Source organism: Micromys minutus (assembly GCF_963924665.1).
Source record: "Micromys minutus genome assembly, chromosome: 17".
NCBI classification, from domain to species: Eukaryota; Metazoa; Chordata; class Mammalia; order Rodentia; family Muridae; genus Micromys; species Micromys minutus.
In genome coordinates, this window is record NC_137952.1 from 13,297,542 (window position 1) to 13,323,231 (window position 25,690).

The following is a 25,690-nucleotide window of genomic DNA, read 5'->3' on the forward strand; positions in this document are numbered from 1 at the left end:
TTGTGGCAAAAGATCTATAATACCAGCATACAGGAGTTAAGGGACAGAAGATCAGAAGTTCGGAGCCATTGTTGGCAACATAGTAAGTTTAAAGGCAGTCTGAGCTATAAGAGACTTTGTCTCAAACAAGACAAAACAAAAACCAAACATCAAAATATAATCTAGGTAAAACACTGAATCCTGTATTTATGTATTTGCTTATCTCATAAACAGTCTTTCTGTTTGACTATACCGTCTCCTCACCTATGTTGTCTGTTTGAAAAGATAGTTATTTCTCAGAGAAGTTATAGTTAGGTCTAGTCTCAATCTTGATAGTTTTGAAGTTAAATATCTTGGATAGAATATAGTACAAGTCATTAAATAATCTTGTAAATGGAGGTATGTGAGAGCGTGAGTGTGTATGTGAGGGCTCAAGTGTGCTTGGACTTGTGGAGGTCTGAGGATAACTTTTGAAAGTAGGTTTTTCTCCTTCCACTCTGTAGTTCCTGGAAATTGAACTAAGGCTTGGTTACAAGCACCTTTACCTTGGGTCATTTTGCTAGCCCAAAAGTTCAGCTATGTGTGGTAGCATATTCCTGTATTTCCAGGACTCAGATTGAGACAGAGGGTAGGAGACCATTGTGGATCATAGAGGCCAATGGAGTCTGATCCCCTTGGAGCTGAATACAGATAGTTGTAAGCCAGTGTAGATGTTGGGAATCACATTTGGCCCTCTGGAAGAGTAGTATTCGCTCTTTAATTGATGAGCCCTCTCTTCAACCCCATTTAAAAAATGGAATTCTAGCTACAAATCAAACAAAAACAAGGTAGCACTTTTTGCTTATTTTTCCACTACCAATGATGTTTGTTTACTTGGTGTGATGATTGCCAGATGCCTTCACTGCACTGTTGTTCCCTATTAGTAATCTGTTGATGCTGTCCTCAATCAATAACCATCAGTTGACAAATTTTGAGGAGTTGATTATTAATTGTAGGGTAACAAATAGTTTATTTATTGAGACAGAGTGTCACCATATAGCCCTGTCTGTCCAAGAATAAACCTTTATGTAAACCAGGTTGTCTGAAATTTGCTACCATCCTCCTGCCTCTGCCTCCTGGGTGCTAGGGGGATATGCTATCTGGCTTTTTTTTTTCTTTTTTTTAAATGTGTTTGAGTGTTTTGCATGTTTGTGTATGTACCATGTGTACTCAAGGATCTTTGAAGGGGCTTTTGATTCCCCTAGAAATGGAGTTAAAATTGTCAGCTACCATCTCGTTGTTGGGAACTGAACCTGGGTCCTTTGCAAGAGCTCTTAGCCAGTGAGTCATACTCCAGCCTCCCAATCCCATGCCAGTTTTACATGGAAAAAGATAGAGTAATGTGTAGTGTATTTATCCATAGAGCTGCTCTTTTCCACTTCTTCCTCTGCCCTCCTTGCATTGAAGTAAATCTCAGTTGCTATGTTATTTGACGTTAGCTAAAGTAGTAATTAAATGATACTTTAAAAGTGTAATGGGTTTTAAAATGTGAATTGGCTATACAGTGCTTGGTGTTTTAAACAATGTCCTATGACTGGAAGGATGGCTCACTTGGTAAGAGGGCTCTATAAATTAGAGGGCTGGAGTTCAGTTCTTAGTGCTCACATAAGGAGGCTCACAAGTAAGTACCTGTAACTCCAGCCCCAGGGGATCCAGTACTCTCTTGGTCTCCTTGGATGAACTCCTGTACACATCTCATGCACATAAATGAATACATTTTTTATGACCCTTAATTATGGGTGAGAAAACCTAAATAGAACTGAAGAATATTAAGAGACAGCAAGGTGGCACATACACCAGTGATCCCAGCATTTAAGAGACTGAAGAAGGAGGATTGGGGTGGGGGCTAGTATGAACTGTATGGGAAGTCTTTCTCTGAAAAAAGAAAGGAAGGATAAAAAAGCATTGTTTTGTGATCTGGGTTTTCAAGATTTGGTGTTTTATTTGGTTTTTTTTGTTTGGTTTTGTTTTGTGCGTGTATTGTAGTGACCAAACTGATTTGGAACTTGCAGTGGGACTCCTGCCTCTGCCAGTCTTTTTCAACCTGAGGAGTCATGAGTCAGTGTTTTTCTGCTAGTGAAAAATAGCTTTGCAGAGGCTAAAGAAAACAGGAAAAGTATATGTAATGTGGTACATTTCTTACTGAGGAGAAAGTTGAAAAATCTTTACAGTATTATCTGAAACTTTGTTTATTTTGTTAGTATTTAAAATCTGTTTAAAAATAACAGTATTGCCAAGTAATGGAAAAGTCAGGGTGGATGTGAGGGGAAAAGATTGGGAAAAAAGCAGGATAATGAAATATGTTGGGTAATGTATTATTTGGACCCAGTTATTTTTACATGTTTAATAAAATTTCTCTATTGTAACCTTTTCTGTGTTTCTCCTTTTTTAAATGATATTTGGTATAAGACAATTTTGAGTAGGTAAATTGGTTTGATTTTAATATTTTTTAGGAAAACCAGACTTCTACTTTGACAGTAATTGTTTCTAATGGTGCTAGGTCTGTCCTTCGCTTTTTTTTTTTTTTTGGTTGTTGTTTTTACTTTTTTTTATTTATTTAGTTACAGGGTGTCTTTATAGCCAAGGCTGGCCTGGAACTCTTAGGCATTGAGTACTGGGATTTCAAGTATATGCTACCTTACCCAGCTATTTAAGCTATTTTTAATTTGATTGATAATTCTGTAAATATTGAGTAAAATTAGAATGACAATGTGTATATTCTTTACTCTATTTTTCTAATGTTTCACTTAATCTAGTGAACTAATAGCTTAGCTACTTTTGTTTGAAAGAGTCAAATTACGAAAGGTTAAGTTTTTGCTTTGTGTGTGTGTGTGTGTGTGTGTGTGTGTGTGTGTGTTTATCCTTCTTTTGTTTGTTAACTGGGTCTTTGGTAGCTCTGGCTGGCCTTAAACTCCATCTTCCAATTGCTGGGATTATAGGCATGTTCTCAGCTCAAATTTTTCCATGGATAACTTCCATTTTTAGTCTCCGGGATGTTAGATTACAGGTTTGTGCTAACACCAAGCTAGATTTCTTTCTTCAGTGTTTTGTTAGTATTGGGGATTAAACCTTGGACATCTTGCTTACTAGATAAATGCTTTACCACTCACTGACCTCTATATCCTTAGCCCAAGAGTTTTTTTCCTTAATGGTGATTTTCTTGAATTGCTCCACAGAGCTACATCCCTAATCCTTTGTATTAATTTGTATTTTCTCCCTAGGGAATGAAATGAATATGATTAATATTTCAACCAGTACCTTCCTCATTTTTTTAAAAAAGTTTTTAAGGGATGGAGAGATGGCTCAGAGGTTGAGAGCACTGACTTTCAGAGGTCCTGAGTTTAATTCCCAGCAATCACATGATGGCTCACAACCATCTATAATGGGATTCGATGCCCTCTTCTGGTGTATCTGAAGACAGATACAGTGTACTCATATAAATAAATAATTTTTTAAAAAGGCTTTAAAGTTGAATAGGATTTTTGTTTTTGGAAAAATTGGAGGGATTATTGCTATGTAATACCAGATACAGAATGGTTTTTTTAGAAACACAGTTCATTTATATTAGCGAAGGAACATAGATGCAAGTTAGCATCTAATTATAAGTGTGACACCTGTCCTGTAATATACTTTATTCATTGAACATGCTCACTTAAGTTTGTACTTACTCTAAAAACATTATAGAATGCTGTTGTGGCCTATTTTTATTTTTATTGTTTATTTTAGTTTTACAAGGCCTGTTTTCTTTGTGTAGACTTGGCTGTCCTGAAACTAGCTCTGTAGACCAGACTGTCCTTTAACTCAAAAAAAAAAAAAAAAAAAAAAAAAAAAAAAAATCTGTTTCTACTTTCTAAGTGCTGGGATTAAAGGCATATACCATCATTGCCTGGCACTCACTACATAGACCAAGTCATTTTGTGATCCTCATGCTTTTGCCTCCTGATCATGCACCATGCTTGGCGACCCCTTACTTTTTAACTTTTTTTTTTGTTTGTTTCTTGTTGTTTGATAGGCTGATTTTTGGTTTTTCAAGACTGTGTTTCTTGGTAGTCCTGGCTGTCCTTAGAGTTGCCCTGTATACCAGGCCAGCCTGGAACTCATAGGTTGGCCTGCCTCTGCCTCCTGAGTACAGGATTAAAAATGTGTGCTACCACGACATTTTCTGAGTTTTTTTACACTAAAATGAGTATTTGTTATCTATTTTGATTAAAAATATATTTAAGTATTTAAGGCAGCAACCCAGTTATTTTGTACTATGTTATTATATGTGCTAGATCTCTGTTTACACTAGCCAGCATCACTTTGAATACCAGCATTAAAACCGTGGAATTTTTTAGTTTCACTAAACTCAAACGTGGAATTTTTCAACATTATTATAGAGTCCTATTTGATATGTGGCATTGATTAAAATATTATACCACATACTGTTTCTCATAGTTGAGTTTGAGAGTCATTTTTGTCAATTATTTCAGTGCTTCATAAAAATACAGATGTCGGTGACAGTTTTCACATTGCTGTCTCTGATTCTGTTGATAGACTGAAATTTTTTGCTTAAAACATCTCTTAAAAAAGAGAACATGTATCTGAAGTGATTTTAAGTAAATGGAAGCTTGAAACCTCAGAATTTTAGGGAGGAGGATTATTACCTTAAATTTATTTACTGGCTCACACTCTTTGATAGTTTCAGTATAGAACTGGCTGGCCTTGAATTCAGGCTTCTGAAGTGCTGGGATTACAAGCTGAACCACCATGCCCAGCTATTAATTGCTTTTACTTGTATATTTGATAAAGAGCTTAGTAAAACTGCAAAGCATATGAATAGTATTTTACTGATTTTCCTCCTTAACTCTCCCTAAACTATAGTTAATACATTAAATAATGGAAAATACTTATTTCAAAATGAGAATTGAGGCTCATTTCTGCTTGTTCAGTTGGTCATGGAAAAGAATTTATTATCCAAGCATAGGTTTAAATCCTCTTAAGTCCCTATCCCTTTTTAAAAATGATATCCTATCCCTCTTAATATATATATTTTGAGAAGGGTTCTTGATGTAGTACACCCTGTCTATCCTATCCTGGAACTCACAGAGATCTACCTGCCTTTGCTTCCTAAGTACTGGGATTAAATAATGGCTTGTCCACCATGCCTGGATTATTCATATTTTTAAAGCTTTATTTTTAAATTATTTTTAATTATGTGCGTTGTGTTTGTGTATATGAGTACAAGTGCTTTCAGATGTTACAGCCATCAGATCCCTCTAAAGTTGGAGTTTCAGGTGGTCGTGACCTGCCTGACATGGGTTCTGGGAATTGAACTTGGAACTTACGGAAGAACAAACAGTAAGTGCTCTTAACCACTGAGCCATTTCTACAGCTTCTCCCTTTCTCCCCATATTTTTGATATAGATGAAGCCATTCTCTTTTTAGTTGTGTATATGCATGTAGCCCAGGCTGGCCTTTTGCTGAAATCTACCTGTCTCAATATCCCAAGTGTTAGGATACAGGTGTGAGCCTAAACTAATTTCTATCTCAATTTCACTTTGGCCCCCTGTGTAACAGTCACTTCAGTTCACCCTGAATAATTATTTGGAAAAAACTCTATCCTCCTGTCTCTTTTACCCCCCTAGTACAAACAGAAAAATTACATGTTTCATTTATTTTTATGATGCTGGCAATTAAACCCAGATCCTCATTCATGGGTGGGCAAATGCTTTAGCACTGGGCATCTTCAGCCTTTGTTATTTTTTTAAAAAAATATTATTTATTGGGTCTAGAGAGGTAGCTCAGCAGTTAAGAACACTTGTTGCTTTTGCAGAGGTTCAGTGCCATCAGCACCCATAGGACAATTACTGCCACCTGTAACTTCAGTTCCAAAGGAACTGATGCCTTCATCTTACCTCTGTGGGCACTGCATGCACACAGTACACATACATACATACATGTGCACAGTACACATACATACATACATACATGTGCACAGTACACATACATACATTCATTCATTCATGGAAACCATCTATATATATAAATAAAAATAAATCTAAGATATGTTTTAAAATATACTTGTCTTGAGAGCTGAGGCTTATTTTGTTTTATGTGTATAAATGTTTTGTCTGCATGTATGTTGGTGCCATGTCTATGCTTGGTCCCTTGGAAACCAGAAGCGGGCATGGGATCTTCTGGAACTAGAGTTAAGAGATGTTTAGGAGTCACCATCTTAGTGCTGGGAACTGAACCCAGGTTTTCTGGAATAGCAGCCAGGATTTTTAACCTAACCATCTCTTCTCCAGCTCCTGAGTTAGATGCTTAGAAGATCACTCAAATAAACCACTGTTGGTTGGGGAATAGCTCAGTAGTAGAGTTCTTGCCTGACATGCACAATACCTGTGTACAAAACAATCACGGCCATCTTTTCTTTGTAATTAAATTGACTCTGTAGACCAGGCTTTTGAGATCAATACTTTGAATATTTTAATTTCTAATATAAACATTGATAAAGCCTATATCTGTAAGAAATCTCTTTGAATATCTTGGCTAGGCAGAGTGTGTACTCCTTGGGATATAGAAGTAGATGGATCTTGAGCTGAAAGCCAGACTGGGCTATACAATAAAATCCTATCTCAAAGAAAAAAAATGGCAGTGTACCTTTTAAAAGGGTGGATTTATGGTATGTGATTCATGTCACAAAGTTATTACTAAAAATAATTGTTATAATGAAACTCATTCTTGTAGTCGGTTGTGATATAAGTTGTTATTCACAAAGGAAATTAAGTGATGGATAGAGCCTTGGGAATTAGTTTAGCTTTTGTTGTATTTATTTAGTTTAGTGCTCCTACTCTTGTTTCACACTAGTGTTGCCTGAAGGCAAAAGCTGGAGTTCAGTACCTTTTTTTTTTTTTTTTTTTTTTTTTTTTGAGACAAGGTTGTACTATGGAGTTCTGGCTGTTCTGGAATTCAACTGTGTAAACAGACTGACCTCAAAACTCAGAGATACACCTGCTTCTGCCTCTGAAGTACTAAGGTTAAAGGCTGCCCATACTTTTGTTGAACTGTGTAGTTGCAGCCTTAGTCTTTATTGCCTATGGGCACTAGAAACTTTCTCTGAGTTTTCCTGTGTCCTATTTCTTTCCTTTAGCAACAGAACCAGGAAATAAATAACCCAATTCCATATGAAGACTCAAGTCTTTCTTTTAAAGTACTTATTAGCATACATTAGTCAGTCATATTGATTTTCATTGCGGTATTTTCATAAATGTAGATAATGTATTTTGATCATATTTACCCCTTGTATTCTTTTCTGTCCCTTTCCTTCTCCCTCTGATTCTCTTCCTGAGCATATAATCCTCCTTCAGTACTTAGGTCTTCATTTCTGAAGTGAATCTGGAAGGTGATGTAGATGTGTGGGTGCTGGGATCTGAACTCCAGTCCTTATAAATGCAAAGCAGGACAAACTTTGAATCATTTCCTTAATTTTCCTTCTTTTAATTATGCATCATCGTCATCATCATTATTGTTATTATTATTATTGTGTATGTGTCTGGGTTTCAGGTATTGAACATAGCTTATCAAGTTTGCAATCTTGCCAGCCTCCTTAGTGCCTAGTTCTTATTTGATTTTAAATGTTTTTTGTTTGTTTTGGTTCTTTGTAGTTGTGTGGTTATGGGTGTTTTGCCTGGGTTGTATGTATCTCTGCACCTTCGGCATGCCTGGTGCCTGAGGAAACCAGAAGGCATTGGATCTCCTGAAACTAGACTTACAAATTGTTGTGAGGCTCAAAACAGGTACTGGGAATTGAACCTTTGTAAGAGTTGCTAGAGTTACTAACCACTGAATCAACTTTTAGGCTGTTTAACCCATGATTTGGGCCCATTTTGGAACTCTTTTTTTTTTTCCTTCCAGTGTGTTTTTTCTTTCCATTCACCCATTACCCCACTCCCATCCCCACCCCCAAGAGAGGGTCTTACTTCTGAATGCCTGGGGCTTATAGATCTGCCTACCTCTCTCTGCCTTCCAAGTTCAGGGTGTCACCACACCTGGCTGTAATTACTGTTTTAAAGTTACTTCAAAACAACACTTCTTGGTTATTTAATTGCTTTGTGTATATTTATGTGTTTTGTGGGGTGGTATGTTCCCAGGGAGGCCAGAAGCAATTGTCATATCCCCTGGAGCTGGAGTTACAGGCATTTGGGAAGCATCTTGACATAGGTGCTAGGATTGGAAGGATTGGAATGTGGGTCCTCTGAAAGCAGCAGTTGCTCTTAACTGCTGAGTCATCTCCTGTCTGCTTGGTTTTTGTTGAGACAAATTCTTACTTTGAGCACAGGCTGTCTTGTCTTTTTTTTGCTTCCTAGGTTTTGACATTGCAGGTATGAGCCACCCTGCCCTTCTAGAAGTTTTGTTTGTTAGTTTGTTTTGGTTTTTTAAGTAATAAACCTTTTGAAAGAATTCTCTACTTTGTCAAATGCAGGGGCTCCTTCAGTAACATCTAGAATATACTTGGCATTAAGCAAATGTTTCTTAGTTGGATAGTAAAAATTCAGAGTTCTAAGGATATGGTGTTTTAATAAGTATATTACATTATGTATATGTGTTCCCTACCAGCCTAAAGTCTTATTTTAGTCATTACTGTGAGATTGTAATGTGTTGCTACTTATACTTACTGTTTTCAGTGACTCCAGATTTCATAATTTGATTCTTTCAGACATGGCTGTTTAAATATCAGTCTTATGCAACAGGCCAGTAGCTGTTTTTTTGTACATTGTTGTGTAATAGTATGAATTGCTAGAAATTAGTATCAGATATTCATATTAAGTTTTGGTTAGTTTGGTCTGCTTCAGAATATCAGTATTAGGTAACATTTCATTTCCATCCCATTAGATAAATTTCATTTCTTTTGGGTGTTTAAAAAGTTTGTCAAATGGGCTTTCTTTACTCTAGGCAGTCATTCTGCTACTGAACTATTTACCTGGCTGCATTCTCTTTGTTTTCTTTTTAGTTGGCTTTCACCTTATTGACTGGAGTTTATGCTAGTAAGCTTAGTGGCTGCTACTGTCCTTTCATGTGTGTTCCCCTCTCATACCTACCCCCGCAAAAACTCCATTTTAGAGGCAGGGCCTGTGTGTCCTTGACTGGCTTAGAATTCATTAAACTGTTCTCAAAAGCTTACAAAGATTCTCTTGGAAGCCTTTGCCTTCCAAGTTCTGAGGTCATGTACCACATGCCTGCCTGTATGTTGCTTTTCTTACACTAAATTTAAACTTGATGTACTTAATTTATTTAAAAGCTTATGAAAAACTTAGGATGCCTCTCAGAATATTGTGTAGTTGTGTGTGTGTGTACTAAAGATGGACCCCAAGGTTTTCTAAATACCAAACACATTTTTGTCATGAGCAATATTTTTAACCCTTGTTTTTATTATTTTGGGCTTTTTTTTTTTTCCCTTAATGATTAACTTTGCTTTATCTTTACTTTGGTGAACAAAAAGGTAGAAATTTGGCTTTATCTTGATAAAATTGATTTCAGTTATTTTGTTACATTTGCTGGAAATCACCATTCTGATATAAAATGCTATCTCTATTATTTAGTGTTTTTCCATATATTTCCATATTTTTGAGCCATATTGGTTCAGTGATTTATTCGTTACTATTACCAAATTTTGGATATTTTAATATGTGAGTGGAGCTACTTTTTTCCTTAAGTTTCTTACACTAGTCATAAAGCTCTTTGTATATTAGTAAAGGATAATTTTGATTTAGATCGCAGAAGTCTTAGAACATGTTCAAGCCAGTATGGTGGCTCATACCTGTAATCCTGGTACTTTGGAGGCTGAAACAGGAAGTTCACCAGCTTTCAATGCCAGTTTGATTAGAGTGAGTTCCTGACTTAAATGTATAAGTAAAAATTACTTCTAAGTAAATTGATATCTTTGAGTAGTTAAGGCTAATCTATTTCTAAGAAGTTTCTCACAATTTTATTCTAAAAGGATGACTTTTAAAACTTTCCTAGATTGTTGTTTGACTGAATTACTTCTTAATAATTCACTTATAAAAGGGGAACAGTACCAGATATGTTGGTGTATGCCTTTTGTCCCAGCTGGGTGGATCTCTGTGAGTTTAAGGCCAGCCAGTGTGGTCTATATACTGATTTCCAGGACATCCAGAGCTTATGGTAGTATTTGTAGATTTCTTTTGAGTGTTATTTTTCATTTTAATATGTAGGAATATTCTAAACAATTTGTGAAATATTTGTATTTATGCTGCTTAGTTCTAGGTGCTGCTTTTTTCTTTCATTTTTAGGTATCTTTTTTTTTTTTCTTGTAATGTGTGTGACTTTCCTGCTTGTATGCATGTGCACCATGTATGTATCTTATACCTGAAGAGAATAAGGCATTGGAACTGGTGTTACAACAATTGTGAACTGTTGTGTGTGCTGAGATCTGAAACCCAGGTCCTTTGGAACAACAGCAAATATTCTTAACTGTTAAGGAATCATTCTAGCACCCCTCTTTTTTTTTTTTTTTAAGAGGTGTGCATGCACATGTGTACAATGCTAGGATTTGGATTTAGGGCCTCAAATGTTAAGCAAGTTCTCTAATAATATTCAAAGCAAAGAAAAATTTCTGTAATAAAACTAAAATCAGTTTATCAAATGACTGAGAAAAGTTGGGGTGCATGTGAATAAGTGGTAGACCACTTTCCTAACTCTATAGAAGGACCTGGTGGGGTGGGGTTGTGGTGGTGGTGGGGGTGTTCAGAGAGTTCAGATTTTAAAGGTTTGCTTGGTAGGTGTATGTTTATATCTGCATGGGTTTACATGTATTATGTATATTTGAGTGCTCAGAGAAGCCAGAGGGCTTCCTATCTCCTGGAACTAAAATCATAAGTAGTTGTAAGTCATTCTTCATGGGTTCTGGGAACCCACAGGTCCTCCCTAAGAGCAACAATCTTAATTTGTGAACTGTTTCTTATTTTTAAGACTGGGTCTTACCGTGTATCCCTAGCTAGCCCAGAACTCTTTATTTTTCACCTTCTTGTGCTTTCTAAGTGCTGGAATCAAAGGTATATATACCACTATGCCTGGCTTGGCTCTAATACCCACCCACTGTCTAAACACCAACATGAGCATCTTTGTTTCTTTTTAAGATGGGCTGAATACCTGTAATTCATGTTCCTCTATCCCTAGCCTTTTAGGTGCTAGAATTAAAATGTACACAGCCATGCCTGATTTAATATATTTTAAGTTTTCTGTTCATTACATTCATCTTTGTATGTAGCACATCCCTCCCTCCTGAGACAAAGTGTCATATAGCACAATCTGGCATAGACCTCATATAATCGAGGATGCTTTCTATTGCTTTTCCTGTCTCTACCTCTTAAGTGATAGAATTACTGGTGTGAATCACCACACCCACTATGTGTGGTACCCAAGACTTCATGCATGCTGGGCAGACACTGAAAATAAAGCTACATCTTAATCACTTTTGTGTAGTTTTTATTATGCTGTATACATAAACTCAAATTGTATGCTTGAACAAAAATGATCACTTATTCTTCTTATGCAGTCCTGGCTGTCCTTGAACTTGGTATGTAGACCAGGCTGATCTCTCTCAGAGATCCTCCTATCTCTGCTTCTTCAGTGCTGATATTAAAGGCATACACCACCATGCCTTCCTGTAACTTCTGATGAAGTATACTGATCATATAGTCTACATAATGTCTTCCTTTTAAAGTGACATTCTAATAACTTTGTACTAACATTGGATCTAGGAATAGATGTGTTTGTTCTTGACTTAACTGGACATGAGATTTTAAAACAGTAACTTTAGTTTGTTATTCTTCTTTTTCCCTCTTCAGGCAGCTGAATATGTCCCAGAGAAGGTGAAGAAAGCGGAAAAGAAATTAGAAGAAAATCCATATGACCTTGATGCTTGGAGCATTCTCATTCGAGAGGCACAGGTTTAGTGATATAGGATTACATTTCCTTCTCTATGGGTCCAATCACACTACTTGATTCTGCAGTAATAATATTTTTATACTCCTAACATTGTAAATGCTGTTTATTGATTTTCAATTTTAGAATCAACCTATAGACAAAGCACGGAAGACTTACGAACGCCTTGTTGCCCAGTTCCCCAGTTCTGGCAGATTCTGGAAACTGTACATTGAAGCAGAGGTTAATATTTTATTTATTTTTTCTTATATAGCATCTGATGGCAATTACAGCTTACACTATAGTGATAGAAAAGTTAGGAGCATAGTATAATCAGGACAAGGAGGATTTAAATGTCTGCCTTTATTTTGTAAAATAGGTATGAAGGAGTAATTAAAATGACTTTGAAATTTGGGTCTTTCACAAGCTGATGATTGTTGCATTTTGGAGTTGCAACAACATTAAAACAGTTTCAATGGTGTTGGAGTGCTTTAGCCTTTTATTTACTTGTCATGTGTCAATTTATTGCCTCCTGTGTCATTTATTTAGAACTCATTTTTCTTTTCCTATAACAAACTAATACGAAAATACAGAAATGTTGGCTTAGTTTAATAGAGTATTGTAAATGTGTGGTGAAGTGAAACATTTTGGAGAATAATTATTTCACATTTTAATTTTATGAGAAATGCATGGTTTGTCAGTTTAAGGACTTCAATAATTTAATTTTGCCATATGATGAAGCTTACATTCTACAGGAATAAGCTAATATGACTCAAACTTTTTAACCATTATTTACCCCAATGATACTGATTTCTCTTTCTTTTTGTTTGTCTTAACTTGAAGTCAGGCATGTTTATGTTAATGAGTAATGCCACATTCTTGATTATGATTAAAGAAAAAAAAAAACAAAACCTCATTTTTTAAAGACTGGAATTAGCAGTCAAAGGTATAATAAACTGTTAATGTCCCAGTGTCAATTGGCACGAAGTAATCTCTTACAGATTATAAATTAATGGGATGGAAGGAAGAGATTGAAGTAGTTGGAATATTCACATTAAGCTGAAAATGACCATTTATTTTTATTTCTACTACTTTTTGCAGTACTTTTAATATTTTATAATATAAATTCTCAACATCAGTACTCTGCAGCCTCAACTGTAGCTGAAATTTGCTCTGTGAATCTCTTTTGGGCCTCTAAAAGGACTTTATCATCAGTGATACTAAATAGACTGTAGCACAATATCACCTTGGTACATCCTCAGAATAGTCCCACCAGCAACATATTTACACAGAGGCTCAGGTATACTCAACTGAAACTGTACATAGTTTGAATTGTGTTATTTTGGGGGAACAGAAATTACTGGGCAGTAACAGGAACATTTGTGTGGTGTGGTGTGTGTGTGTGTGTGTGTGTGTGTGTGTGTGTGTGTGTGTTTGTGTGTGTGTGTGTGTTGCATGTTTGTGTTTGTATGCATGAATGAGACTGTAACTTATGAGGAGTCTGGTAGTTTGACTCATAACCATCTTTATGGTTTCATCGCCTACCTTCTGGAACCATTTTGTTCCTCTGTGTATTTAAATCATCAAGGCAGATGGGCTGGAAACTCAGTAGGCCCGTCTTGAGAATGCTGAAGACAATGCTGCTTCCTATTACCTGATAAAACCAAGAACCCGGATCACATGAACTCGTTTTACCCTCGTTTTACCTCCTAGTCTGACTTTACAAACACATTAGTTTGTATTTAAACTCAAAAGAATCAAGCATGATTATGATTAAAAGATAATTATTTTTGAAAACAAAGTAGGACCTTCTTAGTTAAGAATATCTCCAAAATTCAGATGCTAAGTTAAGCTGAAATTGGCAGTGAAGTTTTATGTCTGTAATATAAACATAAATTTTTTTCTCCCCATTTCTTCCCTAAGTATAAGATACAAACTGTATTCTAAAAAAGAATCATAAGAGAGAGTAGATGTTATTCCAAGGGGCTGAAAGTTATTTAAGTAACAGATTTGTTTCATAAAACAGTTCAAAGCTGCTATGAGTTGGCTGGTTTGTTTAATGTTTGCAGCTATTTTACATACACACATACTCACACACAAATATATATATGTATGTATGTATAAAACACAAGCACAGAAATATGTGTATGTATAAAAAAGCTATTACTGAGAAAAAAATGATACCAAATATATGTGTGTTTGCCTTTTTTATATTTCTGGTTTAGGAATTACAATGTTAAATTAAATGCTGGTTTCAGAAATACCCAAGCTGTCTTTCTCTTTCCTGGTTTACTCTTCTTATTTTCACATTTATCTTTTGACCCACACAAGAAGCTAACATTTTCTTTGATCATGTCACTCAATGTGACTTTGTTTTTGTTGAAGACATATAACCTATTTACAGTACTTACAATACTATACTACACTGTTTTATAACATCCTGTGTGCACACTCAAAATAAAGTTTGTTAATGCATTGTTGTAACTCGGTATTTGGTTATGGTGGGGCAATTATGATGTTACATTTAATTCAGCTAAACTAATCTGTAGCTTAAATACATTAGATTTTTTTTCCCTACTAGAACAAACATCTTTAGGAAATATGCTTCTTTAGGAAATATACTTCCTATGGAAGTTTTTTGTTTTTGTAAATTCTATTTCAATACAGAAGGAGCAAAATAAAACAGTCTATAAAATTATTTTTAAGTTCAAAATATGAATTAAAATAAGAGTATATCAGTTACTTATAAAAAAACTTTTCTCATATTAATGACAGCATTGTATACATTTATTGATGTAAAATACAAAGTTTTACATCAATGGGATCCTCAATTTGTTACTTAGATGTTTGTTTTTCTGTTTTGCTACAGTTTAAAAACGTTGGACATAAATTCTAGTGGGTGGACATTTAGATCAAATTGAGTATTTCTATAAAATTTGAAAATTAAAATGCTTACTGTGATATATAAGTTAGCATCATTTTTAACCCTCAAAATGCATTGCTTTTGCATTTTGTAACTTCTATCCCAGAAGATTTTAGAAGAAAATCAAGAATTAACATGATAGTGCATTATCAGGAATAGTGTCTAAATATGACTACCTAGTTTTTATGTAAAAGAAACATTTTAGTGTATCTACAGCTTTATTGCATTGCATATAATGTCTTAAGTGAGTTCTAAAATAATGTAGCTTTTTCTTGTTCAGTATTTTAGGGTCTTAACCAGAATGAGTCCCAGTACTCTTTACAGAGCTACCTTTCTTGGGGATTTAATGGGTCACTGAGTTATGGAATTGAGGAACATTACATAATTTTGTTACATTCCCTTAAATTTCTCTCCCTGTTTGTGGTTTTTGTAGCTTATCACATAATTAGGTGATCACTGTGACAACATGCAAGGTACAATCTTTTATTGTTCCAAATAATTTGAATTGAGCCACATACATAAGACTTTGCGAACGGAAGGATGTTCTCATTGGTAGCTGAAGGAGGACGAAGTTATGCTGCTGGTCATAGCAATGATGCACCATGCTGTCTGTGAAAGCTGTGATTTAATAAAGCATCTAGAGAGTTGGTGGCTATTCATTTAAAATTTAAGTGTGAGTTCTTTGATCTATACTTGTTTTTTCTTTCCTTATAAATAAGTTTTAAAGTATAATTTTTACTTTTCTCAAAATAACCATACTTGGAAAATGGAAATGAACTCAGGATGGAACATGAGTGACTTAAATTGAAATAAACTTCTCCATTCTTGATTCTGTTTTAATGCATTCACATAGCACTTTAAATTACTGTATTGCAATGTTTTGTATCTACTCAGCTTTATATAGCTCTTTATTTAAAAAATCTGTACTCTTTAGATCTACCTTTCCTGTTTGTAATAAATGTTGGTCCATGTCTGTGTGATTATTCAGATTTTACTCTAAAACTCTTCTTATTCTATTGTTTCACAAATGCATAAATATAGAGAAAAATAATAGGAATTACTTGCAACCATAACAGTGATCAGATATCTGAAAGTGCTTTGGTTAATTATAGTATTGTTTTACAAATGAAGTATTTGCATACCTACTGTTACAAATAGTAAATTATTTTTAAGTCCTGTTGTATCTTTTTCCCACCCATTGGTCTAGTGCTGATAATTACGTGTTGCTATTATTAGCAGTTTCTAGTTTTTTTCCTCTGTGATCCAAGGCATTTCAGACTAAAACTTCGTAAAAGATAATAGTTATTTAGATAATAGTTTCTTTAAATAAAACCTATATATCATCTAGAAAAGATTCTTTTCTATGACATTTAGTCATTTTTTGTTTTTAGGTAAAGTATTCTGATAATTAACTAAAAGTTCTTTAAAATTTTTCAACTTTAATTTCCTATTAGTTTGTGTGTGTGTGTGTGTGTGTGTGTGTGTGTGTGTGCTTGCACTTGTGCCATCTCGTGCCTGTGAAGGTCTTTAGACAGTTCAACTTATAAAGCAGAATTAAAGTGCTGGGTGGTGCCTCATTCCTGTATTCACAGCACTTAAGTTCTAGACTAGACTGGGCTACAGTGAGAAAGACCTGTATTAAAACTTAAAAAAGAATCTAAAAATGAAACAAAGGACTAAGTAGATTTATGATACATGTACAATCTCAAGTTAACTGCACTAGAACTCAGATCATTTAGTGTGAAGTTTTCCTGAAGACATTAGTGTTTAAGCCTGATGTACACCTTTGTGGAATACCATAGTACTTAACGTTTTTAAACTCAGAATGTAGACATGGGCCTTTTAGATGGCTCAGTAGTTAATATCAAATGTGACTCTAGTAGAGGCGTTTAGTTTCCAGTACTTACATCAGGAAACTCATAACTGCCTGTAACTCCAACCTCAGAGAATCCAGTGATCTCGTTTGGATTCCAGTGTCAACTGCTCTCATGTATACATAATTCCCAAATGGACATATATACACAAAATGAAAATCAATCTTATTTTTAAAATATTTAGGTTTTATGTGTTATGAATATTTTACATGTATGAATGTATGTAGGTATGTTGTGCGTCATGTGTATGCCTGTTGTCCAAAGGTCAGAACAAGCTATCATATTCTCTAGAGATGGAGTTGCAAGTTTTTGTGAGTCACCCTGTGGATTCTGGGAACAAGACTCATGTCTTGTTTCTCTTAACCTTTGAGCCATCTCTAGCTGGGGTGTGTTTGTGTGTGTGTGTGTGTGTGTGTGTGTGTGTGTGTTAATTATAGATGATAATTTTGGTTTATGGGTTCCTCCCATCCAGAGAGGAGAAGTACCCCAATATTCTATGAGTAAACAAAACTGCAATTTCAGAGTCCCTAACAATGAACATGTAGCAGTGACATTATTAAAAAAAAAGGGGGGGGGTGTCTCAGGAACCCCCCCCATCTGCTTTGTAGCTCTTAATTATCCTGCCTCAGATGATTGCATGCTGGAATTACAGGCATGTGCCACACAGTGACGTTTAGAATCAACTTTTGAGCTGGCAGGATGTAGGTACTCACCCACAAGCATAACTACTTGAGTTCAATCCTAGGTCCTCCCATTACCATACTGACATGGATTTGTTTTTTAATTATTGTATATGTGGAGTGCTGCAGCATTCAGAGGTCAAAAAACTTGGGAGTTGGTTCTCTCTCTCCCACTGATTGTTTTAGGGATTGAACTTGGGTTGCCATGCTTGTATGGTGAGTAATTTTATACTCTATTATTTCTGTGGTCCTGTTCTATTTTGAGACAGTGTCACTCCGAAACCCAGACTGGTGTCAAACTCATTACAGTCTTCCCCCGGCTTCCCAAATACTGACATTATAGTTGCTACTAGATGCCGCAGTAAAAAGCTGCACTCTTAAGTACAGCAATGAATTAGCTTACTACTGAACTGTTTTTCTCTTAGAAAATTCCTGCAGGAAGCAAGTCGGCTAGTATAATAGGTTAAAGTCATTGAATGCTCCTCCATCTACTAGAATGAATGCACAGCCATTTGCAACGATAGTGAATGTTTGCCTTGACTACACCTTGCTGAAAAAACCCACCTGCTTTTCTTAGGCGTAGGGAAGCTTAATGTGGAAAAGTTGCCATTTTGTATGCCTTTGACTTTGAAAGAAAAATTTCCTATTTGGAGGTGTGATCAATAATTCTTAAGACATTTGTGACAAATGCAAAGGTTGAAATGTAGTTTTGAAATAATGCAGTGCCAAAATTAACCAAGTCCTAAATATTAATCTTAAATCTAAATAATACTTTCTAAAATTGTAGACTTTGTAGATAAAAATTATACCTTTTCATATAACATGACATTGTTTTTCTGTACCTTAAAATTCACACATGGGAGATGACTTTTTTAATAATGGTAATTTCTGAAGTCTTTTATTGTGGATTTGAAGAAATAATGTTGACCATTTAATGATAATGGTCTTGAGTTGTTACTACTGCACACTTTAAATGCTGGAGCATTGGCATATTTAAAGCAAGGATAAACTGTAGATCAAGAAGATAAATTAGGTTCCTCACACATAAAGAGTTACTACCCTTTGGAGCCAAAGCTTGTACATAGGACCCGAATTTGTGTACTCAGTATTGTAATTTGATGTTCTGACAATGAACTTGTGGTAAATAAGTGTTTCTAGCTGTCACTTGGAAGAGTTGAAGCCTTAGAGGGACAATGGTCAGTTTTTATGACTGGTTTAACATTTTCTGTCCTTGTAAGAATAGTAATTTTGCTCTCTTACATAGTCAAGAAATGCTCTGAGGTGTCTATCAGATGCTTGGGAATATTGTAGCTATGTATTAGATCAACTGTCGGATAGCAATCGATTTAGTTATTTTCACCATCACCAACCTACATTTTTAAGACAGCCTTACACTACAGATCAAGGCAGGCATTGAACTGTTCCTGCCTGCCTTCATATAGGTATGAGCTGTTGTACCTATAGAGGTCTTTTACTTGGTAAATTTATTGTTGGTTTTAAAAAGATTATGTCTATATGTTTGTGTTTTGCATACTAATGCAGTACCTGGTAGAAGCCAGGTCAGGGTATTGTATCCCCTAGAACTGGAGGTACAGGCCGATGTGGGCAGAGAAAGGAACTCTGCAAGAGCAGTGAGTATTCTTAACCACTGAGCCCATGCCCCAGTCCTTGTTCCATCATTTTTCTTTTTTTTAATAAAATGTGTCAGCAAAGGTGCAGTCTACCAGAATTCCTGCACATAGGATGGAGAGACAGGAAAGTGAGTTGAAGGCCAAAGTCTACCATGTATTCTATTGGACCCATCTACCCCCATACCTCCAAATAGCCAAGGAGAGGGCTCAGCCAGGATAAGGCACTTGGCCACCTGAAGATCTGAGTTTAGTACCCAGTGCCCACAGCTGGAATAAGAAAACTAATGCCCCATGTGTGCCGTGGTACGTTTCCCCTCCATAATAAATTAAAATTCAGAAATTTTAAAAAGCCAACATAACATTAATATCTATTAATATTAATAACTATTAAGACTGACAAGCTTCAAGGAAGTTTGTTTTATTAGAGTCACTAAAACTGAAGAAAATTGGTGACAGCATTTTACAGTAGCTAACTTACACTTTTTAATAATTTTAATAATACTAGATCATATTTTAAGTTTCTCACAAAGTATTCCTTTAATTCCTTTGTGCACCAGCTTCATTAGTTACCAGTTTTGGTTTTGCATTGCAATTAAAATTTGGAAGGACTGGAGATGACTCAGCAATTAAGAATACTGGTTGCTTTTTCAGGGGATAGGAGTTCAATTCCCAGCACTCATATGACTTCACAACTGGTACACAGATAAACATGCCAGCATAGCACCCATACATATGAAATAAGTTTAATCTGCTTTGTGTCATAAACTGATTATTAAATGTTTGCACTTAAGGGGGGGCACTAATTCCTCCAGATTGCCTTTTCAAGTTGTAAGCCTCATGCCTCAAAAGTGGAAGCTATTTTTATAGTGTATTTTAAACTTATCTTGAAAATATTTAATTTAAATTGGATGAACATCCCAAATACTCCCAACAGAGAGTTGTTCTTTGTATTGATTGGCCAGTTTTTAACATTTCCCTTGTAGTCAGTTGCAGGATATTTAATTACATTGGGAGCCCCGAGTTTGTGAACTGGAAAAATCTGTTTCTTGTGGTGTGCCTAACACACACCTTTAACCCAAGAGCTTTCTGTAAGAGTTAAATAAAGCCAACAATAGGTCAAGAGGCCAAACAACCAGTTAGTTGACAGAGTGAACTTAAGAAAACCAAAGTGCGGTGGGAGGTGTCGTGAGTTGAATGGTATTTAAGACATGTTGAGAAAGGAATTTTTTTTTTTTCTTTTGGTACATTGGAGTAATAGGCAGTTTTATTGTGAGAGTTTTACAGACTCAGGTTGCAGAGGGAACAAGCTTGATGCAGGTGAAGATAGAATGAGCCAGGGAATGAGAAGGAGCAGAAGATTAGAATATATTGCCAAAGTTTGAGTCCAAACAGAGTGATTCAGAAGAAGCTAAGAGAAGTTAACATTCAACTTGGAGAGGAATTTGAGCCAGAACAAGCTGAGCTAAAATAGTCAGTTAAGGGTTGAGAAAGAGCAAACAAGGGTAAGCTTATTTAAATAGTCTCCGAGGCTGAAAACATCTTAGGCCTAGGTTAGCAGACTGAGGCAGTAAGCAGTGGAGACAAGAGATCTCTGAAAGTGCAGTCAGTGCTCTTAATCACTGAGCCATTTCTCCAGCCCCCAATATATATTTTATATGAGTACAATGTAGTTGTCCTCAGACACACCAGAAGAGGAATTGGATCCCATTGTAGATGGTTGGTTGCTGGGATTTAAACTCGGGACCTCTGGAAGAGCAGTCAGTGCTCTTATTCACTGAGCCATCTCTCCAGCTTCAATTTTTCATGCTAGAGTTTCTTTTATTAGCTGTGTTTCTCTATGACTTTGAGAATTTTAGGTGCATTTAACAAATACTTTACTCAACCACAAAATGGCTCTAAAAGAATTTTCAGTAAATCTTCTAGAAGCTATCAGAATATAATAATTTACACGCAGCCTCAAATTCTGCATTATTTTAAAACATTTAACTGTTAAGTAGCCTTAGCTGGCCTCAGCTTCCCAAATGCTAGGATTAGATGTGAGTCACTATATTCAACCTGTTCTATATAATTTCTTATCAACATTTCTTTGTACTATTCTGTGTACTCCCCCCCCCCAACATCTTTATTGTAAATATACTGGTGTGACCTACCATGTCCCCTTTATGTGTGCTAGGGAATTAAACCCAGGGCCTCATTCATGCTAGGTGAGCACTCCCAACTTCCTATATACTTTTTTCAAGTGAAGATTGTGATTATTTTTCTCATACTTCATCTCTTTTGAGACAGGGTTACTTTTTGTAAAGCTAGCCATCTTGGAACTTGGTCTGTTAAACTCTGTGGACCAGGCTGGCCTCAAACTCAAGATTCGCCTGTCTCTGCCTTCTAGATGCTGGGAATAAAGGCTTGAACAACTACCACCACATAGTCTATGGTAATTTACTCCTAAGGGTGTTATATAAGACAAAAAAAATGACGATAATAGCTATTTTTGAGATTACCCATTTTTTTCCATTAGACATTTACCTCTTCAGAATTTGAGTATTATTATGCTTTTATCTGTGCCTGCATGGGTCTAAATTGAAATAGTTGAAAAGAACTTTGAACCCAAAAGGGACAGACAGGTCTTTCAGGGTTTTTTTTTGTTTGTTTGTTTGTTTGTTTTGTTTTGTTTAAGTCTTTCAAAGAATTGGAGTGAATAAATTTGTTACTTTAACCTCAGAACTGGGGTTAAACCCAGGGCTTTGTGCCCTACTGCTGTCCCAGTTGTGGATATTCTTAGCATTCCACATTTTTATAAGAATAACATATCCTCTAATTCTTTTGTAGTAACATCATAATTAAAGTGATACCAATGTAAAGTATGTCAGTATACTAGCGTGTGTCTCTGTGATTACTTACACACACACACACACATATATAATACACTTATATTGTGCCTTCTGAGAGTTGTGCATAAGCCTCTACCACCATTAGGTTAGCCTTTGAATGCCTGTTTGCTCAACGATTGTCATTATATTTTTCTTTCCAGTTAGTAGAAATGTCTTGCAAAATAAGTTTTTGATAGGATAAAATCTGGAATATAAGTTATTTGAAGTTAATGAGAAGCCTTTTAGGGAAAAAGAGAAATTTAAAGTTTGACTTCTGTCTTTAGAAAGTTTATAAAGAGTTCTGTAGGGAATGAGCATCCTACATTAATTGACATTCTATCAGCATCTCTAGTTATCAGTTGACTTTGTTTGATACCTAATGCAGTCTCCCAAATTCTGGGATTTATATCTGTACTGCCATAGTGGCTTCCTGTTACTCTTGATTTATGGCTATTTTTTAGGCCACTAATGGGTGTTCCATTTTATATTACTGAGTGGAAATCCCTTCATACAGACACCTTCAACTACTGTTGAGTTGATTATAAAAAGCCTTTATATTTTACAACTTAAGTTGTTTACCTGTACAACTTTCAAATCTGTTTTCCAAGTTTAAAGAACTGTATAATTTTACTTTTAATGTTTCAAAGTATTTAATGTGTAGAAAATGATGTAGTAGTTCACACTTTTTGTGGCAGGGCAGGGTCAGGTATGGTGGTGGGCACCTTTAGTCCTAGCACTACTAAACAGTTGACTCTGAGGTCAAGGGCAGCCTGGTCTACAAAGTGAAAACTAGGACAACCAGGGCTCTGTTATACAGAGAAACCTTGTTTCAAAAAACAAAACAACAAAAACAAGAAGTAAAGGGCTGGAGGTTGGGGGTGAGAAAAAGGGCATTTGGTATTTTTTAAGCTTTATACCTTCTGAATGTTGTCAGAGGTTTTTACATAGCTATATGTACAGAGTGAATGATGCCGTATATTAAAATTTTCCTCCTTTGGTTTCAGTTTTTACTTTCAAGTGTTAAAAACTAAGACTATAAAAACTCCTTTCTCCTTGAGTTGTATTTGTGTAGATTGAGAAAAACATGAGTTAATATCCCAAAGTCTTATATTTTGAGCGAAGAAACATGTTTTTATATGAGCTGTTAACTCTAAAGAAACTTGGTCAGTGTCTAGCTGATCCATTGACTTTTTCTTTCTTTTTTTTTTTTTTAAGAATTATTTTATGTAGGTGAGTACACTGTAGCTCTTCAGACACACCAGAAGAGGGCATTGGATCCTATTACAGATGGTTGTGAGCCATCCTGTGGTTGCTGGGAATTGAACTGAGGACCTCTGGAAGAACAGTCAGTGCTCTTAACTGCTGAGCCATCCCTCCAGCCCTTGACACAGTTTCTAAGTTGATTTATTTTGCACAAAAAATAACTAGTTTCATTTGCTGTGTGCATTTTTAAAATTTTCGTTTATATGCATGGCTATTTTGCCTGCATGCACAGATATGTGCACTACATGCATTCCTGGTATGATGGATCCCCTGGAACTGTAGTTACAATTTTACCTGCCATGTAGGGTATTGGGAATTGAATCTGGGTCCTCTAGAGAAGTAGCCAGTGCTCTTAACCACTGAGCCATCTCTCTAGCTTCTGCTATATGCATTTTAAGATCTATTTTTATATGTATATTTTGTATTTATGTGTAAACATTTGTACAGGACCCACAGAGACAGAAGGTGTGAGATGCCCTGGGACTGGAACTACAGATGGCTGTGAGCCACTGTTTGGATGCCAGGAACTAAAGCCAGGTTCTCTGAAAGGGCAGCCAGTGCTCTTAACCAATAAACCACCTTCCTTCAATCCTGTAATATGCATTTTATTAATGAAAAAATATATAGTGTACACTGAAAGGGACAGATCTCAAAGGTAAGGTAATTAAGATAAAAGCATACCAGTTATTTTTTTATCCTAGTATCAAAAGTTGAAACCTAGCTTTAAGTAGAATCTACAACTGTCATGAAGTCTTCTGAAATATGTTAATACCTCTCGAGTACTTGAAGACCTATGGGGAACTTAAGTATAGCATGGTTATAATATAAAAACAAAAAGCACAGGAGTAGTGGTACCCAAGTTTCTATCAAAAAGTGAAGCTGGTGTTAACAGATTCCAGATTTTACTAATGATGAGGGAGGTATTAGTAATAGTTATATTGACATACTAATGTATATATTTGTTCATTTGGGGATAGTCTTACTATATCTGAGTAGCTTGAAACTCAAACCAAACTAACCTCAAACTTTAGTCATCCATCTTTCTCTGCCTTTCAAATCCTGGGATTAAAGGTTTGTGTAATCATGTCCATGTTGTATGATTTTTGGGTTTGTTTTTTGTTTTTAAGAAAGAGTGGTGGTATGTGAATACATTATTTATGGTAGTAGACTCAGTAAGGGGTTTAGTTTCTGAATTCATGGGTGACTTTTTTTTTTTTTTTTTTGAGACAGAGCCTGGCTATGTTGAAACTATGCAGACCAGGTTGACTTTGAACCTACAAAGACCTTGCCTCTGCCTCCCAAGTTAAATCTCCAAGGTTAAAGGCATGCATCACCATACTTGGCATGAGTATTGGCTCTTGATGACACTTTGTTATTTTCTAGAGTACCTAGAAACATTAGAATAACCAGGATTATATTCCAAGTAAGTAGAAGTTATAAATGCAGTATTATGAGTATGAGCTTGACTATATATATATATACAGTCATACATATATAGTATATGGTAAAATCTTGTCTTAGAAAGACGGGGAGAGGGGATTTATGCTGGGAAATTACATGCCTCCAAATCCTGAGTTGTTATTTTTAAAATTAGGTATATGGCTGCTTTGCCTGCATATATGTCTGTGCGCCACATATGTGCCTGATGCTCATTGAGGTCAAAAGAAGGCATCAGATTCCCTGGAGTTATAGATGATTGTAAGATGCCATGTAGGTAAGATGCCATGCAAACAAAACTGGTCTTCTACAAGAACAACTGTTTGTAACCTCTATGCAGCTTTCTGGCCCCAAATTATAAATTTTAATTTCTAAAATATAGAATATGGCAGTAGTTTCACTTGTACAATTGTAAAATTTTATATGGCTGATACTTTACTGATTTAGAAAAAAAATCTGCTTTTATACTTAGGCAATAAAGAGCCTTTGAAAAAGTGTTTTAAAAAATTATCTATGTACACACTCAAGCAGATGTTGACAATATCAGAGTTCTCATACAGTGTGAGGCTGTGGGATCAAGTTTGTCATGCTCAGGGCCAGGTGCCTTTATTTGCTGAACCATCTCATGTACCCCACAGATTGTTCTTTTTAATTGTCTAATATTCCTAACATTTAATTTTAGAGAAAGATTCTTTGACATTTAGAATTATTTCATTCACACTTACTCAGTTCCTTCCCCTTATCTCTTCTTCCCTTTTCTTCAGTTCCCTTATCACAAGGCTGTCTTGGAGCATTATATTCTCTGCTTTAGTCCCTGGAGTTCTGAGATTTTAGATATGTCCTGCCTTAAGAGTTATCCTTGTATATAACAAGTGGGGGGAGTATCTTGTAAGATTATGCATTTAAACATTATACTAACCTTAAATTCCTTATTGGATACAATAAAATTTATTTGCATTGAGGTAAAAATCCTGAGACACATGCATGTGTACTTACATTATAAAAATTTGTGTTCTTGTCTTAACAAATTATATTGGTTGAATTGCTGAATTAGAGGATAATTGTTTTA

At 35.6% G+C, this 25,690-nt stretch overlaps 1 protein-coding gene across 2 annotated transcripts in view; it reads left to right on the forward strand.

Moving 5' to 3' along the window:
• CSTF3 (cleavage stimulation factor subunit 3) overlaps positions 1-25,690 on the forward strand; it is a 68,182-nt gene that overhangs the window by 2,700 nt on the left and 39,792 nt on the right. For both annotated transcript variants that reach the window (XM_080930994.1, XM_080930995.1), the window contains exons 2-3: positions 11,871-11,972; positions 12,094-12,189. In XM_080930994.1, coding sequence (XP_080787120.1) covers positions 11,871-11,972; positions 12,094-12,189 — 198 coding nt within the window. The remainder of the gene's footprint in view (positions 1-11,870; positions 11,973-12,093; positions 12,190-25,690) is intronic.